Below are 18666 nucleotides of genomic sequence, written 5' to 3' on the forward strand. Positions count from 1 at the left end.
GAGGAGGTGACAGGAGATGCATAAAAAGGGATAATGTGGATGAATGCCTCTGCAGTGCACAGCTAGTAAACCTACACAACTCTTACACACCCTTTACAAATTCTCTGTCAGTTGAAGATCCCAGAGCAGATATCCTGTGCTTCCATCAGTCTGACTCGTCCAGTCTAAAAGAGAGAGGTTAAAGGAATGCTGGTCTCTGGCAGAACCACAAAGTTATTGATCTCAATGGGGTGTTTTAGGGTGAGGATCATCTCAGCTTACAGCTCCTGTCCCAGAAAGGGTACTTCCCAGGTTCTTCCCAGAAAGTCACAAAACTACTCTAAAATAAGCCATTGTGACTAGGAGAAATGGGCCCCAGAGCATTGCACACGGCAGCTTGAAATTTCAGATGATGAGAAAACCTTCTGTGACTGCACGTTTTCCTCTGAGTAATAGAAATGTCTAAGTTTAAATTTCAGCTGCCATTTCTATTATCAAAGCTTGCACTGGCAGCAGCCATCTTCCTGAAATCTGCCAATTTGTGGCACTGTCATTGAGAGGGTTTTGAAGGAGTGAGCCCACCTGATGGCTCCCAAATCTCCTTTGATTACTGAGATGCAAGTGAGATGCTCTGCCAGCTCAGAGAGCCAGGGGACATGTACCTGTACCTGTAGCCCACACATCCCACAGTGAAAGGATCCAAAAGAAAAGCAGAACAATGAAAGTCAGCACAAGCACAAGAAAAACAGGGAGTGAGGCTGAGAAAGTGCTGCCTTGAGCTAAATTAATTTGTCACTGCTGTGTGATATGTGTGTTGCTGCTGGTCACTGCAGCATTTTAGTTTTTGTCTTTATCTAACCCCTTCTCCTTGACCTGTTCATAGTGCTGGGGAAGACTCTCCCTCTCAGTCCACAAGATTTCTTAAGGATTTAATGATTTTTAGCCTCATAATGAGAAAAAAGAATAACCCTCTTTCAATTTTTTCCCTGTCTTTGACATGTAAAGTATGGGTTTTCCCAGCAGGAAAACAGCTCGCAAGAGCTCAGCAGCAACCACAGTAAAGTACTGGCTGCATCTTCTCGAGGTTCTTTTGGGTTCTCATTTTGGCTTCCAAGATGATTAAAATGTCGAAGTTACCATCTTGAGCCTTCACAGAGTGTCTTGTAAGTGCTTTATGACCATTTTTCATATGTGGCATCACCTTTCAGTGCCCTGAAGAAGAAAGAAATAGATTATGGGGACAGCCAGGTGATGAGATAAGTGGATACAGTCCAGTCCGACTAATGCAATGGATTCTACAACAACTTACCTGCAATTTAGCTACATTGAAGGTTTCAGACATCAGAGGGGTTTGTACCATTTACATTAGATATCTAAGTGCAAAGCTTTTATCTTCAAAAACTTCTGCTTTACTTGTGCTTCCCTTTCAAGTGGCCCACAGCTGTAGCCCAGAACAGTGTGTACCTTCTTCACAGTGACATCACTTTTTGGTTCAGAGGAATCCTGATAAATGGACCTAAAGGAGGTTCTAGATGAGTAATGCTGGGTGTCCTAAATCAGCCCCCCAAATATGACATCCTGCACTTACAGTTAACTCTGTCTTGTACCTATTACCACTGTCTCAGTGAGGTTCTGTTGAGTGGAGCTTTGACTGCATTGCCTGAGTGTTAACTCAGCCTGCTTTTGGACAGGAGAGGCTTTCTGGGGACTCACGTTTTTGGGCTTACTGTCTGGATCCTTCTGTTCATCCTTGAGTTGCTACAGCCAGGACATTTTAGTAGTACCACCTAAAGAAATGGCTCTACCCTTTCCTTCTCATTTGAGTCAGTCCAGCAGGGTTGTTACATCTTTCTGCCCTTCCTTAAATTGAATTACTACATATGTTGCCTTACTCAAACTTCTTATTTATGGCCATCCAGCATGCCACTGAGGAGAAAACCCACTCTGCAGTGGCTAGTGGTCCTGTGGCTCATGGCCACGTCTCACACTGAGCCCCTCTGCAGTGACAGACCCCAGCCCGGACGCCAATTTTCCGCAGAGATCACACCTCTGTGCCTGCACTTGCAGCGCCCTGCCGAGCCAGCAGCACTTGCCTGCTTGTCTCCAGAAGATGCCATTATTGATTTGTTCCGAAGCAGTGGCTAATTGGGTCATCCACAAAGTGCTGCCTGCCTGCCTGGACCCAGCACTCCCCGGTTGCCCAGCCTGGCCTGGGCTCCAGGCACGCACGCCCCGCTAGCCCTGGCTTGTCTTGCTGTGCCCCCAGTTCCCCCACAGCCACTTTGTGCCATCCCAAGGAGGATTGACCCATTCTCTTGCCTCAGGCTCACCCCTGGCTCCAGGAATCCGAAACTGCAGAGACTTGCTGCTGTGTCTCCTGGGGCTCGCCCTTCCCTGACCTGGCAGGAAATATTGCCTGCAGGACTGTGTTTTTCACTGCCTCTCAGGCTTTCCTAGTTTCCCACCTGCACATCTCCACTTCTCAGTGGATCTAGGTCCAGGAAGACAGAAGCCATTAGAAAAAACGCTTTTCTCAGTGGGATTTTCCTAGACCACTCAGGGCACAGCAGCAGCTCTATGGTCATTTTCGGGATGTTTGGATCTGGGTCTGCACAGAGGACCCAAGGGCTGGTCAGTACCTGGATTTTGCACACTGGATGGGCATTCTTTGCTCCAGAGCACACTTTGCTCTCGCAATCATATGAGTTTTTTTCTCAGTTGACAGTTCTCCCCCCTTGTATACCCTTGTCTGGACTTCACCAAACACATTTCCCAGGGAGAACAGGTTCCCAGCTGTAGATGAGTGACTGCCTCTGTACACACCAAAGACAGAGCTGGCTGCCCCTTGGTCTCTGTTCCATTGGTGCAGTCTCTATACTGCCCTGAAATGGATCAAATCCCCAATCTTTTATTCTCTTCTTCCCTCTATATATTTCAGAATTACTAACTCATTTAATTTGACAAGGTGATACTGTTTCTGATGGCTTTTCTTCTGAGATTCTACCAGTAAGAGATTCATAATTTTGAGATCAGAAAGGACCATTAAAGCATGATGGTTTTGCTTTCTCATAGCACTGAGTCAAGAACTACAGCTAATTTCTGCAGGGAGCCTGTAAGTTTAATTTAGGTATGATGCATAATTTGTAAGATGGGAAAAAAAAAAGAATGAAATTTCTCAGGTAACAGAAAGTTCACCATCTGCATGTGGACCCACATCTGTTTCCTTTGCATACAGTGGAAATTTTATTGTACAATTCCTGTTCATTACAAACCTGCTTCTGTAAAAGTCAGTGGGATTATTCCAGGTTGATGTAAGTGTAGCTGAAATTATTGAAAAATTGCTATAAAAATGCCAGTGCACAAATATTTTGTTACAGAATTGTTTGTGACAATATTTTATGCTCCTAATAATTCTAACACCTATAAATCAGAGATACTATGAAGCCATGTGTTTCTTTGACAGGGTACATTAATTTCAGCCTTTTACTGCAGGAAATATACTTTGCTGTCAGGAACCCTAATGCCCTTTTCAAATAGTATTTATATTCTGTCTGTTTGCAGTTCCAGGCTGTGGGACACGTTCTCTCTGAGTAAAACTAGATAAAATACCATTGAATCCTGCTGATGACTCCCCGGTTCTCACTGGGAGGAGAGTGAGCCCACATGTGTACATTCATGCTGCACACAATAAATCTTACAGCATCCTTCTCGTCACCTTTATTTGGGCCAATATTTTTCTGATCATTAAGTAAGATAACAGGCATGTTTCTTTATTATTCTGTACATAGTTTGCCGGGATTTATCACTTTTTAAGCCATATCTTTTGCTTTGTGTTTCTTGAAAACTGTGCAGAACTCAATTATTGGCTAATTATTTTTGGCAATAAAAGAGAACATTTCTGGATTTATTGTTTTCAGAAGAATAGCAGCAAGGGCATTAGAAAAAAAGGAAATGGGACTGTAAATTCCAGCAGCAGATTTAAAGCACCTGTGTCCTCATCTGGGCTTCTACATGTAGAATGGTGCTTGTGCTTATTTCGTGGCAGTAGAGTACAGGAGAGAAGAGTAGAGCAGAGTGGGGCAGAAACTCCCATGTCAGATCTCTGCTGATGTGACTGGAGCACTCACACCACAAACAGAGGTTTTAGGGTGCTTATTCAGCTCTCTGTGCCAGGCAAACATATTTGGGCATATTTGTCCCACAGCATAATGCCTAAGGTGCAGGAAGCACAGGGAGCTGATGGAGGAGGGAGAGAAAGGAGGGGGAAAAAAGCCAGGCTGGCGTTGGAAGAGCCGAAATCAGGCGCAGCAGAGTTGACAACATGGGTTTGGACAAGCGCCCGGACGCGGGACTGCGCGTCCGTCAGTCACAGCTTGCTGGATGCCATTTCCCGGGATCCATGTCCCTCCCTGGAGCAAAAGGCTGACCAGAAATGAGCATTTCTCACTGCTCCTCCCTTTGATAAAGAAAATGCTGACATTTAGCATTTTGGACAAAAAGAACAGCAGCCAGTTCTCCAAGAGCTCCCGTGCCATGTGAGGCAGTGTGTGCGTGTGTTGGAGGGGTAAAACTGCTCCCATTAATTACACTGCAAAATAGCACTTCAAATAATGATTGTTTTGTTGCTGTTGCCTGTAATAACATGAAACTTTCTTAATGATCAAAATATTAACATCTTAATTGGGTGAAAGGTTCTGGGTTATTTCAGGCACTCGCACTGACTGCGCTCCAAGGCAAATTTCCAAAATTTAAACTTCCATCAGAAAAGCCCATTAGTTTGAGTTTTCATATTATACTGTGGAGAAATCCCAATTACCGAAAGAAACATAAAGTAGATTGTGATTAAACTTCAAAATGCAATTTAGCAGAAGGTATTAGCTTGAACTCTGAACAATGAACACTTATGAAACGCTTTCACTGCCTATTTAAGCCTATTGAATTGATAACAGTATAAATTAACTTTGGCAGTCCATCTTTTTGCCAAGTTCTTCCTCTCAGACAAGTTTTAAGAGTCGACCCTTGGAATAATGAATTTCTGTTTTATTATGGGCAGTGTGTTGCTCAGTGTGGTAAAAGATCTAGGGCCAGGAAGACAGAAGCCATTAGAAAAAACGTGCCTTGCTCCTCTGCAGCCAGAGTTCAAAGGCTTAAAATATTCTGGATTAATCCAAGAAGGAGCACTGCTGAACTGTTACTTCTGAGGGATGACATTTTGTAAAACATCCAACACTCATGCAGAGACCAGCAGTAAGTGGCTGTGATGAGGTTTGTCTGGCAAAGTTTTAGTTCACCTTTATTCAAAATAGAAGAAAATACCAGGTCAGGCTGGATCCAGGGGAGTTTTTGCTGTTAACATCCTCTGCTGAGCAACTGTGGTTTCTGGCCAGCCCTAGCCTTGGACATCCTGAATTGTAATGGCCAGATAATTTTATCCAGCTAAGTACTCACAGTGCAGTATTTTTCTAGAGCAGGTACTGGAGTTTTCGTATTTTTCTAGAGCAGGTACTGGAGTTTTCTTACAAATACCCTGTGACTTTTTTGGGGAAAAAATGTGTTTCTTAGGTCAAACAAGAGGATAAGATCTGTGTTTAACTTGCATAGGTGTAACTTCAGACTTCCATGCCCTTAACTCTGACAGGTGACAGCACACACAAAAATCACCTGGGACCTACAGACATCCAGGCTGGGGGCATCATCTGCCCAGGGGCTGGGCAACAAACTCTGCTCTTTCTGAACTCAGAGACTATTGTGTTTAATCTATTTTGCCCACGTGGCTCTTATGCATGTGTTAGTGATTTGGATTTTTATAAGCGTAATTCCTATAAGGCTGAGTCATCAAGAAAGTGAAAAAAAAATATGCATATGAATTCACAGAGCAAATGTCAGCAGCACCTTCTAATTCTGATGTTTTACTACTCCCTGTGCATGATTTTGTTTCTGGCTTTTGCATAGATGAATGACAAGAGAAATGACAGGGAGGGGTGGATAAATGCTGTAAAATGGAACAAAAATCAGCGTACTAAGCTGTGGTGTCCGGCTGTTCCTGCTGAAGTGGAATTATGGACCAAATGGCATAGGATGGAGAGGGGACATCACCAGTCTCAAATAATTAGGTTTAGACTTTCCTGGCTTTGTCCCCTCTATGAAAAATTTGCAGGTCTTAAATGATACATGTGTGTGTCAGCTTAAGGTAGGACTTGACACACTTTACATTGGAATTGAAAATGTTGTAGTTTGCCAGTGAAATGCTCTTAGAAATGAACACTATATAGCACAAGTCCTTTTTGTGTCTCAGCTATAATCCTTGTGCTCTGGTGTGGTATTGATACAGGTTTTTCTGTGATAGCCCATTAAACTGAGTAGTGGCAACTCTGCATTACAGAAGCAAATCTTCAAAGCAGGTTAGAGAGATTCTTAAATGTGCACATTTAAAATTGACAGCTGCTCTCCAACCTTCTTTTATTCATAGCAGCATAAGTGATACTAATCTTCCCCATCTCATATTATGGAAGTAAGGGAATTTTCCTGATATATTCGGTGATCTTTCTTCATGCAGAAAGATAAATGCACTGATTTTGTTGGTGCTACAAGGATTTACATTTATTTGTGAAAGAGAAGAACCAGGATCATAAATGATCTGTTCTGGTAATAAGAACCAACGATACGTTTCTCCCATTTGTGGTTATTTATTTCTCTCCTATTTCAGCTCAGATTTTTCAAGGCTTTTCAGAAAGACTGAATTCAGCATATCTGAGAGTTGTCAGCCTGACAGCTCTGCAGACTGCAGTCTCCTGTTTACTTTACACACGGAACAAGTGCCACCAAGGCAGCAATGCAAGCTCACCGTCTTTCAGCAGCTCTGCAATCTGCTTGCTTCTCCGCTTATGTGGAGGTAGTATATAAACAGTTCAGTTTTCACCATCATTTACTTGTTGGCTCCTTTGCAGAGGAAGGGTGCCAGTTACTAGATGCAAACTGTTGCTGAGAAAGGGTGCCAATTGCTACCAGGCACTGCAATTTTGTGAAATCCATAGTTGTCTGCAAGGAGAAACACAAACATCAACAATCACTTTACAGAGTAAACAGCCCTGTTGCAACAATCCCTGTCACACTGCTGAACTAGGTTTACTACACATGAAAACCCTGTCTCCCCTTATGGTATCCAAAATTTGGGTATAGGAAAATTTGCAGGTTAAAATGTGTTGTCATCTGTTAAAGGAGCTGGATTTCCTGAGGAGACTCAATGTCATAGTGTCACTCATTAATGAATTAATTAATGAATTCTTCTGCTGTCAGAATCCTGCTGCTCCTCTGATGGGCAACATCCCAAGGTAAAGGAGGATCCCCCTGGCATGGCCCAGTGTGTGCAGGCATGCCTTGGGGGACAAGGACAAGCCTCCACTCCTGAGTCTGTACCTGGAAATGTCCTGACTAGCCTGTTCCTGGAATGTGATTGCAGAACTCAGACACCCCTGAATTCCTGTTAGTGTGCCAAAAGTGGACTTCAAAGAAGCAGCTGGATGCATGAGACATCAAAGATTCCCATTGCATTGTGACTGAGTAAAAGGCAGTTTGCATTTGCACTGTCTCACCAGACAAAGGGAAAACCCTTAACCTTCTCATAAAATAGCAAAATAATTAGCTTAATCCATCCACATCATTTTTGCTCGCTGGCTCTGCAGTAACAATAGCAAGGGAGGAGGGCTCCAGAGCCAATTCCCATTTCTTTCCTCCCCACCTGCTTGGGACAGGAAGCTTCCTGCTATCAAAGGATTTGCACATCTTTCTCACAACAGCCACGGCCAGAGAATCAGGGAACAAATGTCACAAGATAGGGACATGATCTAGGGAGTGAGAGAAGCATCAGGAGAACCCATCTGAACCGATCACCACCCGAAAGCCAAGTCCTGGGATCCTCTTTCTAAATTTGTTTGCACAGAATGGAAAAAATGATATTTCCATGGGGAAGGAATAAAGTGAATCCATGCTGATGACAGGTATTTGCCTTGTTTTGCCAGCAGCAAGTCCTCTTTCCAGAGGAGCAGCATTTGCACTAATCCCCCTTTGAGCCTGGAACAATTAGCCGATCTGTGCTTTTCAGACACACAACGCAGTGTGGAGCCTTTGCATTTATTTGTGTCAGCAAAAACAGCTATGTGGCTCCTGCACCAGCACTCTTGAGATGTCACCCAGATTATGCCCTGTTTCCAATCTGGTAGCTGCTTTCCTGGTGCTGGAACTGGCCTGCAGTGTGAGAGGGGACAGCACTGTCCACCCCCCTCCATGTGCTAATCACTGGTATGGTGTTGGCAGATCACCTCTTTTTAGGGCCCATGTCAGAGCAGAGGTGAGCAAACTTTTGGTTCATGCTGAGGTCAGTCCTGGGCTCCCAACCCTCCCTTTGCATGCACAAAGTTTTAGTACAATTCAATGTTTTTACTTTACAAATGAAGAAAGCGACTGAATTGATAAATATTAGCATAATGTGTATTGCCTTGGCAACGTGGCACTTGATACAAAAATTAAACATAAATTATGTAAACCACCCACGGTGGGAAGCTGTACAGGAGATAGACCTGCTGCCGTTGCCACCAGAAGAATAAATCATCTGGAATAAGAACAAAAGCAAACAGCCCAAAGTAAAACAACATAAACCAAAGGCACCTTTCCCCAGACAGGTCCCTGCTGATTTTCAGGTGCTGTGTGCTGGAAGTGAGACTCACATCTCAAGAGAATGGCTCACCAGTGCTGTCACTGGTTGCTTGCAAAAACTCAGCTGATTCCCTAACACTCCTTTTGGGATCAGTCTGCACAACCAGATTCTTTGGAACAGTCTATTTCTCTTACTCATTTCCTCCCAGCTTATAAATTCAGAGGACAAGTCTGAAAACACACGTTGATGAACCAAGTCGTTGTCTGAGCACATGTGCGTGATGCCCCCATTGAATATTTTGCCAGGATATATTCATCAGTTTTAATTAACATTAGCTCGTTGGATACTTGGTACAAGTGTGATTTCTGGGAAGAAGCCAGGTCCATATTTCCTGCAGTTGAGTCTCTGTGAAAGCGTTGCTAAGTCCTGGTACCACACAGAGGGATTAGTAAATAGAGAATTGGTGTAAGTTTGGCATTTGACTCTAGCTTAACACAATAATTTGCTTAACAATTAGAATATTCATCAGATCAGCTGAGTTACAGGGTCTGTCCTCATACAGTGCATGGTTTCTAGTGAATCTGAGAGCACAACCTTTCTGCATAAGTGAGCTTGAGACGTCACCTCAGATTGTGTTGCACTTTCAACATGAAACAATTGTTTCTGCTGTTCCAGTGCTATAACCAATATCATGCCATTAAGATTACTTGGTACTAAGTTGTATGCACATTGCATTAAAAAAAAAAAGAAGGACATTTTATGGCTGAGTGCCTTAGTTGTGTGTATTGTGCCTTCCATATTGGATTGTCTCCTGAATATTTAAACTATTTCCAAAGATAAATGCTGCTGGAAAGCCTTAAAAAGTGTTACTTTTTGTCAGAGACATACCTGTAACTCTGTGGTTATTGGCCAGATCAGTGCTAATGTGTGACTAAAAATTGTATGTAGTACCTTCCTATGCAGAGGGTATAGGTTTGGACATGCATAATTTGATTTATTAAAGTTAGAATATATTTTAGACCACATGCCCTCCGAAGCAGGAAACAAGTAATTTGATTTTAAATTAATTTCCCAGAAACACACAACGACATTTGAAAAGACTGGTACAAACCTGACAGTTCAAAAGTATTTATACAGAGAGCAATTTGCTTAACCAGCTGCTTCCTTTGTGTCACTTGATCTTTCAGATAGTTACATTTGAAATAAAGTGTTTTTCTGCTCCGGCTACCTCTTGAGGGACTTCCTGCAGTGATGTGGCTTTAAAACTGAGGCAGGTAGTCTGGGGCTCCCTGGGGAAGGGAAATTTGCTTAATACCTGAATAATACTATATGTCAGTCAAGCCAAGGGAAAGAAAAAAAAAAAAGCTGGACAAGTGAAAGATAAATAGGTTTAAATAATTACTATTGAAATCCGGTTATGCTTGTAATTTTTTTCTCAGCATGGAAGTCCCTCTGTAAGCAATTCAGCACAGCCCTTTGAATCCTGCTGGAGTTTTATTAATATTTTAGTAGCTGTGTTAGTAATGGCATGAACAGTGGTAGTGCTGTGATGAGCTGTGGAGTTTTCAGTGAAATCCCTGCCTTAGGTGGATCAATAAAGCCGCACAAGCAGAGCCCCTGTGCCTGCAGAGGGAGGGACCAACCCTGCAAACATCCTTTCCTCTGCCATTAGTCCTGGGAGAACTTCTTGAGAGCTCAGCAGCAATAATCACCACCCCAGGAAGAAGCGGCTGGATTTAATGGCACCACGCATACGAGCGAGCACAAGGTCTAGTCAAATGTGTTTACCGAGAGAAAAAATTATTGCTGTGCTTCCAGAGTCCATCCCCTTTCAGGGAAGTGCTTCAGATGTGCTCTCCTTTCAGCCTGTGGTTGAGCCCTGTGTGCTTCAGTGGGTGCAAAGTAGCCTTAAGTGTTTTGCTGAATAGAAGCCTCATGCATTTGCGTGTTTACCTGCAGCTTTTCCATATCTATTTTCAGATATCTTTTATTTTTTCCAGTGAACTTTGCATTTTCTTCTTCTGCAATATGTGTCTTTTCTTCTCTGGGCGAGGGGATTTTTCACACTGTTTCAAGCAGACTCATAGAACAATATTGGGTTTTGCCCTTTGTGTAAATTTCTCCAGCTTTTACACTGAGTGTCACCACCTGATTGTGAATTTTCCGAGTACACTCCTTGGTTATTTGGCAGCCACCTCTCTCTGCGTCTCAGGTCACTGGAGGAAGTATATGTCTCAAAACCAGGCTCAAAATGGAGATGGCAAGGGAATTTCTTCCCACCTCGGCAACAAAAGCTCAGAAAAAAAAGTTGGTCTATTTGTAGTCCATTTTCTACACCCAGATATCTTAGCATATCCAAGTTGCTAAAGCTCAAAATTTGCAACATAAATGTATGTTATGTCATTTCTTGCCATTTTCTTTAAGATGTTGTCCCCTGATGAGAATAGTCCAGGCTGTTTTCTCTTCTAGCTGGAGAGTTCTCCTTAAGAAATAAGCATGCTATCAAAGAAAAAGGAAATAAACCCATCTAGGATTATTTCCAGCAGGAAAAGCAGCTGCAGCTGAGGGGGCAGCGATGCCAAAGCCCAGGCGTCCGGAGTCAGAACTCTGAGATTTATGAAGAGTTAAGTGAGTTACACGTGGATAAGCAGTTGAAGGCTGAGCCACCACCTCCAGTAGGGCAAAAAGAGGTAACACAAACAACTTTCCTACCTGATACTGCATGAAATTCATTGCACCAGCTCTGTAGTGCATGCCACTGGTTTATGTGGGGTTTATGGATTGTAAAAATACGTGTTTGTCAAGGGGTAGGAAAGCAATAGTGTGTAATAGGTATTACAGTCTCAGTAAAGAAGAGAGAGGATTTTATTGTTATAAAAATAATTGGAAAGCTTGGAAAATGTGCATTATAAATTAAGATGGAATTGTAAGAGGCTTTTGGGGGGAAAAAACCCCAAACAACCACAAAATCATACATAATGTTAATGTCTCATTTTAGGAGAAAATCTGTGTGTGATTTCCCACTGAAAAGCAGCTCTAGGAATGGCATCTGCTGACTTGGCAGACCTGAATATTGAGTTCACTGGAGGGCATCTGCTCTCTGTCACAGATTAACATTTCTTTTCCTGTTAACACACTCCCAACAAAGGTGCACCAATTTAAGTAGCTGATGTGAAGGTACTAACTGAAGAGCAAGCCTTGGTACTGTTTAGTTGATTTGGCCAAAGTGCAGCTCATTAATTGTTTCTTGATGTGTGCACATTGACATTTATTTTCAAGTTGTAGGATGATGTTGTCCTTATAACCATAAATATCAAAAATAATGTGTTTGTACTGTACACTGAGTGACTCCAGGCTGTGTAATTGCCTGTATCCTCCTTACTGACTTGTTGGGGGTTCTTCCCCTTCAGATTTAGAATTTTGTTGATGTAACATTGCCTTTATTATTAGAGAGTGATGGATTCCTCTCTTTGAAATCAGGGAATGGAGGTTTGGAATGTCCTGGGAGTTTGGAGAACTCCACAGCTGCTTGAGACTGGAACCAGGGATTGTTGTGTGGGATGAAAATTAATGAAAGGGAAAGGATGGCACGGCACTCACAAACATCACACCTTTCTCAGTTCTGCTATAGAACTGCTGGCAAGTTTGTGCCCAGCAGGAGCAATCCCATGAAGAAATCTTGACAGGACAGGACAACAGGAAACAGACCCATCCCAGAGCCAGGGCTCCCCTTCTCCAAGTCCGCTGATCCACTTTGGCATATGGGTGGAATTTAATGAACTAAATGTAGACAATCTGCATCTGGACTTGTCATCTGAGGCCTCTGTTTAGACAATGTAGGCAGGTAAATGTGTCTCCAGCTGAAATCAGCATTTACATTAGGTCAGATCTCATAAAAGTGCCTACTTCTCTCCATTAACTATAAAGGGAGCACTTAGGTTGCACACTTAGGTTGCACACTTAGGTGAGATAAATTCCACTCACAGGAACCAGAAATCCTCCAGCCATGAAACATTTCTTTAAAGGGCAATCCTTGCCAGAGTACTTCTTGGCATATTCATATTCAGAAAGAAAACATCCTGAATTTAGAGGAAGGAGACTCAAATATTTGATATCTTTGTCTCAGGGGGAAAAAAAAAGTATGTACATTTAGCAAAGAAATACAAAACTTTCAAACAATGTAAAGAAGCATTATAACCAGGAGGAATTAGAAGACCATGTCAGGCATTTTTCTCTCAGGGGATTAGGTATCCTTCATGTTTAAATATCTTTTCAAGACAAATGGACCCTGTGATCCTAACAGGGAGGCCAGAAAACTATATCCTTTTTTAGTTCTCTAACAAAATGTCATGATAAGTCAGGAACATTCTAACCTCGATATATTCAGCAACATCGTGATAAAGAAATAATCCCCATTTCCTCCCTCAGCTTTCAAAGGGTCCTGAGACACAAATGCCACCTCTCTATAGCAGAGTATAATTGATTCTATTTGCAGCTGCTTAGAAAGAGGTGGAGTAACATGGCAATAATCCAGGGATGACTTGAAATCAAACGGAAGTTCATGCGAGGCTATGAATGCCAACGCAAAAGAGCAAATCCCAAAGGATGCTATTTTGGAAGATCTCGTGTGGACATGACAGGTCCCCCTGTGCAGAAGCGATCTTGGTGCCAGCACGCCAGGACACGCTCGTCATATTTTTGATGAATGTCCCAAGAAGTTGCAACTGGCCAAATAAAGCCAAAAACCGCAAGGGAGTGACGGATTTGGTATGGCCAAGAGGCAGGGCTTCCAGTGATTGCCAGTAACAGGAAACGCTGGATGTGTTCCGAGTAAAACACTGTTGGTGTCAGTAAAGGGTCCATTATATGATTAAAAATTCATTCTGTATCAATCATCAGAAAGGCACTGTAGAAACAAAATCATTGGTGTCACGGGTGGAGAAGACTTCGGGGTATAGACTGGTTGCTTTCTCTGCCAAAATGCTGACCCATAAAATATTCACACAACTTTGTGGAATCTGGCTTTAAATGGATCAGGCAACTTAGATTTCTTCATTTACCAAAAGGAATAATTCACTTGCTAAAAAGAAATATCTCATGCCTGGGTATATTTCCTTAAATACCAGCCTTTTCTCACCTTTTTTTCCCCTTTTAAAGTGCTATTTCATTACAGTCTTTTACCAGTTTTATCTATCAGTCTCTTTGTATTAATTAATATCACTTACTTTAATTGACTGTTGCTGGCTTCCTATTGCCTGGGGTTTACCCCCTGAAGTCATGCACCATTGTTCTTTCATTCCATTATTTCTTGTAAATTAATACTTCTGAGCTATTTATCTGACTTTTTTTACCTCTTTCTTTGCAACTCCCTCAACTGTTCCTTTTACGAGTTCTTTTGCCAAGGAGGAAGTGCAATATTCCAAATACAATTTCTACAGAATTGTAAAAGAAGAAATAATATTTCATTATCTAGACATGATGCTTTCATATGGTTTTCTACATCATTATATCCCACTGCAAAATCACATCTATTTTTTTAAATATTACTCCAGGTTTCCAAAATGTCCATTGATATTTTCCTGAATCTTGCCCATTTGTGCTATTTAAAATCATGTCCCATTTTGCTATATTCACTCCGTGTTTCCCTTCTCTTTTCCCTTCTGCTTCCTCGATTTCAATTCTCTCTCCAATTTAATATTATCAGCTAACATGAGGATTATATCGGTCAGGACCTCTTCTGTATCTTTAGTGAAGATAATGCTGACCCTAATCCCCACAGATTTCCTCCTCTGAAGAGAAAGTTTGTGCTATATTTGGGTCCTCTAGAATGGCTTTTCTCCACACAGCAATAGGTGAACCTGAGCCAATTACAGTTTATTTTTAAAGTAGGCTTTTCTATAACAGACACCCAACTGTTTTCTTAAGGTTTATATCTCATATGTCAATTTGATAGATTAAGGCTCTGATTTTCAGAGGTGAGGCAGAGAAGTAGGGAGGTAAGAGGGCTAAGCCTTGAGCAAACATCAACTTTCTATGAGATTTCAGCATCTCACTGCTAAAGGCCTTTTGAAAAACACTTTCAGATCAATTTGCTGCTATTACAGGCACAAGCAGTGGGTGTGGAAGCCCTGTCCAGTGACTTAAAACAGTCACTTCATCAACAAACACTTCAAAAACTGCCTTCTGCAGCATGAATTTATGCCCCAGGGGAAGATCTTCCAAAGGGGTCTCTGACAGATCCCTTTCCTCTGCCTGGCGCACTTCCTCCACTCACCTATTCCATGAAACAAGGAGGAGATTCTGTATTTGTCCTTTTTGCCTTCTTTTGAGCTCTTTTCACCCTGTTTCTGCAGAGTTCTCTTAGCACACAGGAGAACCACCTCACTGCCTTTATGTCTATGACATTTCACTCTGAGTAAGCTCTCTCCTTTTCTCCTCTCTGTCTTTATTTAATTTACTTTAATCACAGGCTGCAGCAAGTGTTTAGTGATCTGTGATTCCCATGATTATTCCCTGTTCCTCCTCTCTCAGCTCAGTGTTGTGTTTACTTATTGCTGCTCTCCTGGGCCGTTTCCAGTTTTCCATGAGCATTCACTATTGATTGCTAACGATGTGTTAACTGGGTGTATTGGATCCCTTTATGCTCTGCAGCGTGCCTTGCCTGGATCTGCTGGTTTGTATATGTGTATATATAGGCTTTCTGGCTATTTCTCTACTTACATTTATATTAATTCTAACAGGCTCTCCCCCTTCTTCTTATTGATCCCCTTGTTGGATGATTTTAAGAAGTGTTTATTTTCTGAGACAACTGAATTTTGATTAGCTACATTCCCCTCATCAATTGCTCTTGTGTCCCTGACTCTTCCCTGAGTTCATGAAAACCTTTTTAATCCCTTTAACCTTTCTGGCAAAGGGTAACCTTTGCTTCCTTCCCAGAATCATCCCTAATCTTTTCCTTCTCTCTCGTACATCTGGTTTCATTTTCTAGTCCCTGTTCAGACCCTCAAACCTTAATCTACAGTTTTCTGAATCCATGTTGCCTCTTCTTCTTTGAAGTCTTTTCAGAAGAAAACCGTCCCTGTTCAGACCCTCAAACCTTAATCTACAGTTTTCTGAATCCATGTTCATTGCCTCTTCTTCTTTGAAGGCTTTTCAGAAGAAAACTTGTCTGTTTGCCTTGCATGTTCCCCACCTCCCTTTGACACTGATGGATTCTAATATTTCCTGGAAACTCCTCCTGATAAATAACTAAATAGTCTATGATAATTTCATTGTGTTTTGTTCTGTGAATTTCCTAACCTGCCTCTGCTAAATCCAGTTCTCTAGTTGAAAATGTTATCAAGCTGACATTTCTCTCACAGTTTTCTTTGATTTCTGGCTGTTGGTAAGAATTATACCCAACAAAGCTTCTCTTCCCATTGGAACCCCTATTTTCTACATCTTACAGCTGCATATTATTTAGGTCTATTTCAGTGATCTCTGTTTTGACATCTTCATAACAGAACACATAATGACTAAATGCATTCCCTAATGAACAGCATCATAAAGTTCTGACTGTGCTAGAATTTGGTATGACATTTTCTTCCACCATCATACACTGTTGTGAGTCTGTAGGAAATGGGCTCTGTACGACAGCTGCATTCTGAATATGGCTTTTCAGAAGCTTTATCTGCATCTCGGACCTGTTCTGTTCTTTCTGTTCTCTCTTTTTAAAAGGTCTCTTCTCAATTGTTTGCAGATCTTTTGCATACAGCACTAAAAACCCTAGCCAAGACTATGACCTTCTGGATGCTGCAGCTAATTGCAAACAAGTAGCTTCCACCCCCGCTTGCAAGCGCTGCTGGAATGTTCAGTCTTGCCCATTTTACCCCAGGTTCAGCATTTCTCTGAATTCAGCTATAAATTTTGCATTGACTGTGTATGCTGGAAAACAGAGGACCCATTTTCACATTAATAATAAATATATAAAGCTGTGCTTAGTCTCTTACTCCATCACCATCATGCTTATGAAAATAATACTTTATCTGTACGTGCCATCTCTCATATAACTATCTCACAGGCTGTTTAAAAGCGTGGGTAAGTATTATTGCCCTCATTTTTTAAAATGAAGGCAATAGTATTGCAAGATAAAGCACAAAGACTTTTAAGTGGGAACTCAGGGAACAGAGTAAACCAGTTCACAAATGACACACCTCTCCTGCTTGGGGCTATTTGTCATTGCCATGACCCATAGAAGATACCAGCTTTGGTATTGCCCACTTACACCAGATAATGTTCTAATACGTCCAGAAACAAACTGTGAGCAGGACTGGGCAATTATCAGGTCTTTCACTTTAGTGACAAAGTTATTTAGCTTGTAAAATCTAAAAGGAAATAGAGTAAAATTTAATTTTGGATTAGTACAAAATAGAATTCCTTTATTTTAGCTAGCAAAATAAAATAGGGGAGAGACATTTCCTATTTTCTTCTAAAGAAAGTGTCTTGATTCTGTTAAAGGAAAGTTTAACCTGAGATTAAATTTCTATTTCATATTTGGGTGACTTACTGAGTCGTGTATCATGTGTCTTTTAATCATGAGTTCAGCCTTCAAAACAGATTTTGAAAATAATATATTCCCCAGAATTTTTTTTAACCCAGATCTGCTTGAGAGTTCCTGCTCTAAATAGATGAGACAACCAGTGTTCAGGGAGTGGGAATATTCTTGCCCCATTTTGCAGAGGAGGATCTGAGAAACACTGAACTTAAACAATGCACCTAAGATGATGGTGTCAAATATTTCAGGCTAGTGGTAGAGCCCTTGAGACACTTCCAAAAGCCATGTGCCCCTCCTCCTACATCACCTGGAGATCAGAATGGTGTGACAGAAAGGCAAGGGGCTATGTCATGTGCTGAGAACAAATTAGGCACAGGATGTGACAGGAGGAAGAGCCCTCTCAACATATTTGTACTTTAGCTTCCTGTGGCTGGATGCTGGAGGAGAGGCTGTCAGCAGGAGCAGAGCATGGTCCTGAGTGAGCAGGTGCAGCTTTCACCCACCAGCTGTGGGTGAGGAGCCTCAGGAATGAGGCCCAAAAGACAGGAACCCAAGGCAGGTCATCCAATGCATCCTTCAGCACTTCAGGAGATAGGTCCCACCTTTGATACCCCCACCCAAAGGTATGATCCTTCAGGATGTCAAACAGATGAAGTCCATCATTCCAAGGCTCCACCCACCATTAACCAGAGCAACCTGGTCTAGTGGAAGGTGTCCCTGCCCATGGCAGGGGGGCTGGAACTGGATGATCTTGAAGGTCCCTTCCAACCCAAACCGTTCTAAGATTCTGTGATTAACATTCAGTGGCTGTTCACTCTCTTTCTGTGGTTTGATTCTCTTTTGTCTCAAAAAGTAAGTTCTGTGTGTTAAGTTGTTGTTGATGGGTCAGCCCCTGGTCTCAGGGTAGGCAGAGCTGTCACCAAGGAGTGGCACCTTGGGAAGTGCATGGCAATGTCTCTTGTGGTGGCTTCAGCTGGGGTGCTGGTTAGTGGAATGACAACTCAGCTACTTCCTGCAGGGCAACTGATCAATTTGTTTTCCACATCTTTGCTCTTGTTGACAACAAGCTTGATGAAATCAGTCTTTCTGAAGGCAGCACAGTGGATTTGACAAATCCTGCAGAACTGCTGGAGCAGATCCCTGAGTTTGCTGAGGAGCTGATGGAGCCTGAAGATTGCTTCCCTGAAGGTAAGAGCCTGCATGTTTCACTGCAATGCTGGGGCAAGAAACCTTCTTTTCTCTTACTGAACATCTCCCAACCTTCTCACCATATTGCTCTGGTTGTTTGAAATAGTATTTCACTGGATGCTCTTCGTTTCTTAGGCACTATAATGCTCCAAACACGCACTCAAAATCCCTTGTTACCATTAGTCTTTGGATTTCCAAGGTGCGATAAGCCAAGAGCATGCTCTAAAATGCTCCACAGCTTCTAAAGCCTTAGACTTTTAAAATTTTAATTTGTGCCATAAAGAGTGGTTTGTTTGTTTCTTTGTTTGTTTTT

At 42.1% G+C, this 18666-nt stretch overlaps 1 protein-coding gene across 2 annotated transcripts in view; it reads left to right on the top strand.

The window, feature by feature from the left end:
* LOC121363719 (sodium channel protein type 5 subunit alpha-like) overlaps nt 1-18666 on the top strand; it is a 214797-nt gene that overhangs the window by 144148 nt on the left and 51983 nt on the right. The window contains exons 17-18 of one of the 2 annotated variants that reach the window (XM_041486335.1): nt 11176-11322; nt 18233-18353. In XM_041486335.1, the coding sequence (XP_041342269.1) occupies nt 11176-11322; nt 18233-18353 (268 nt within the window). The remainder of the gene's footprint in view (nt 1-11175; nt 11323-18232; nt 18354-18666) is intronic. The other variant, XM_041486324.1, reaches the window with a different exon arrangement.

Source organism: Pyrgilauda ruficollis, unplaced genomic scaffold, assembly GCF_017590135.1.
Source record: "Pyrgilauda ruficollis isolate IOZ18807 unplaced genomic scaffold, ASM1759013v1 scaffold12, whole genome shotgun sequence".
In the NCBI taxonomy this organism is placed as follows: Eukaryota; Metazoa; Chordata; class Aves; order Passeriformes; family Passeridae; genus Pyrgilauda; species Pyrgilauda ruficollis.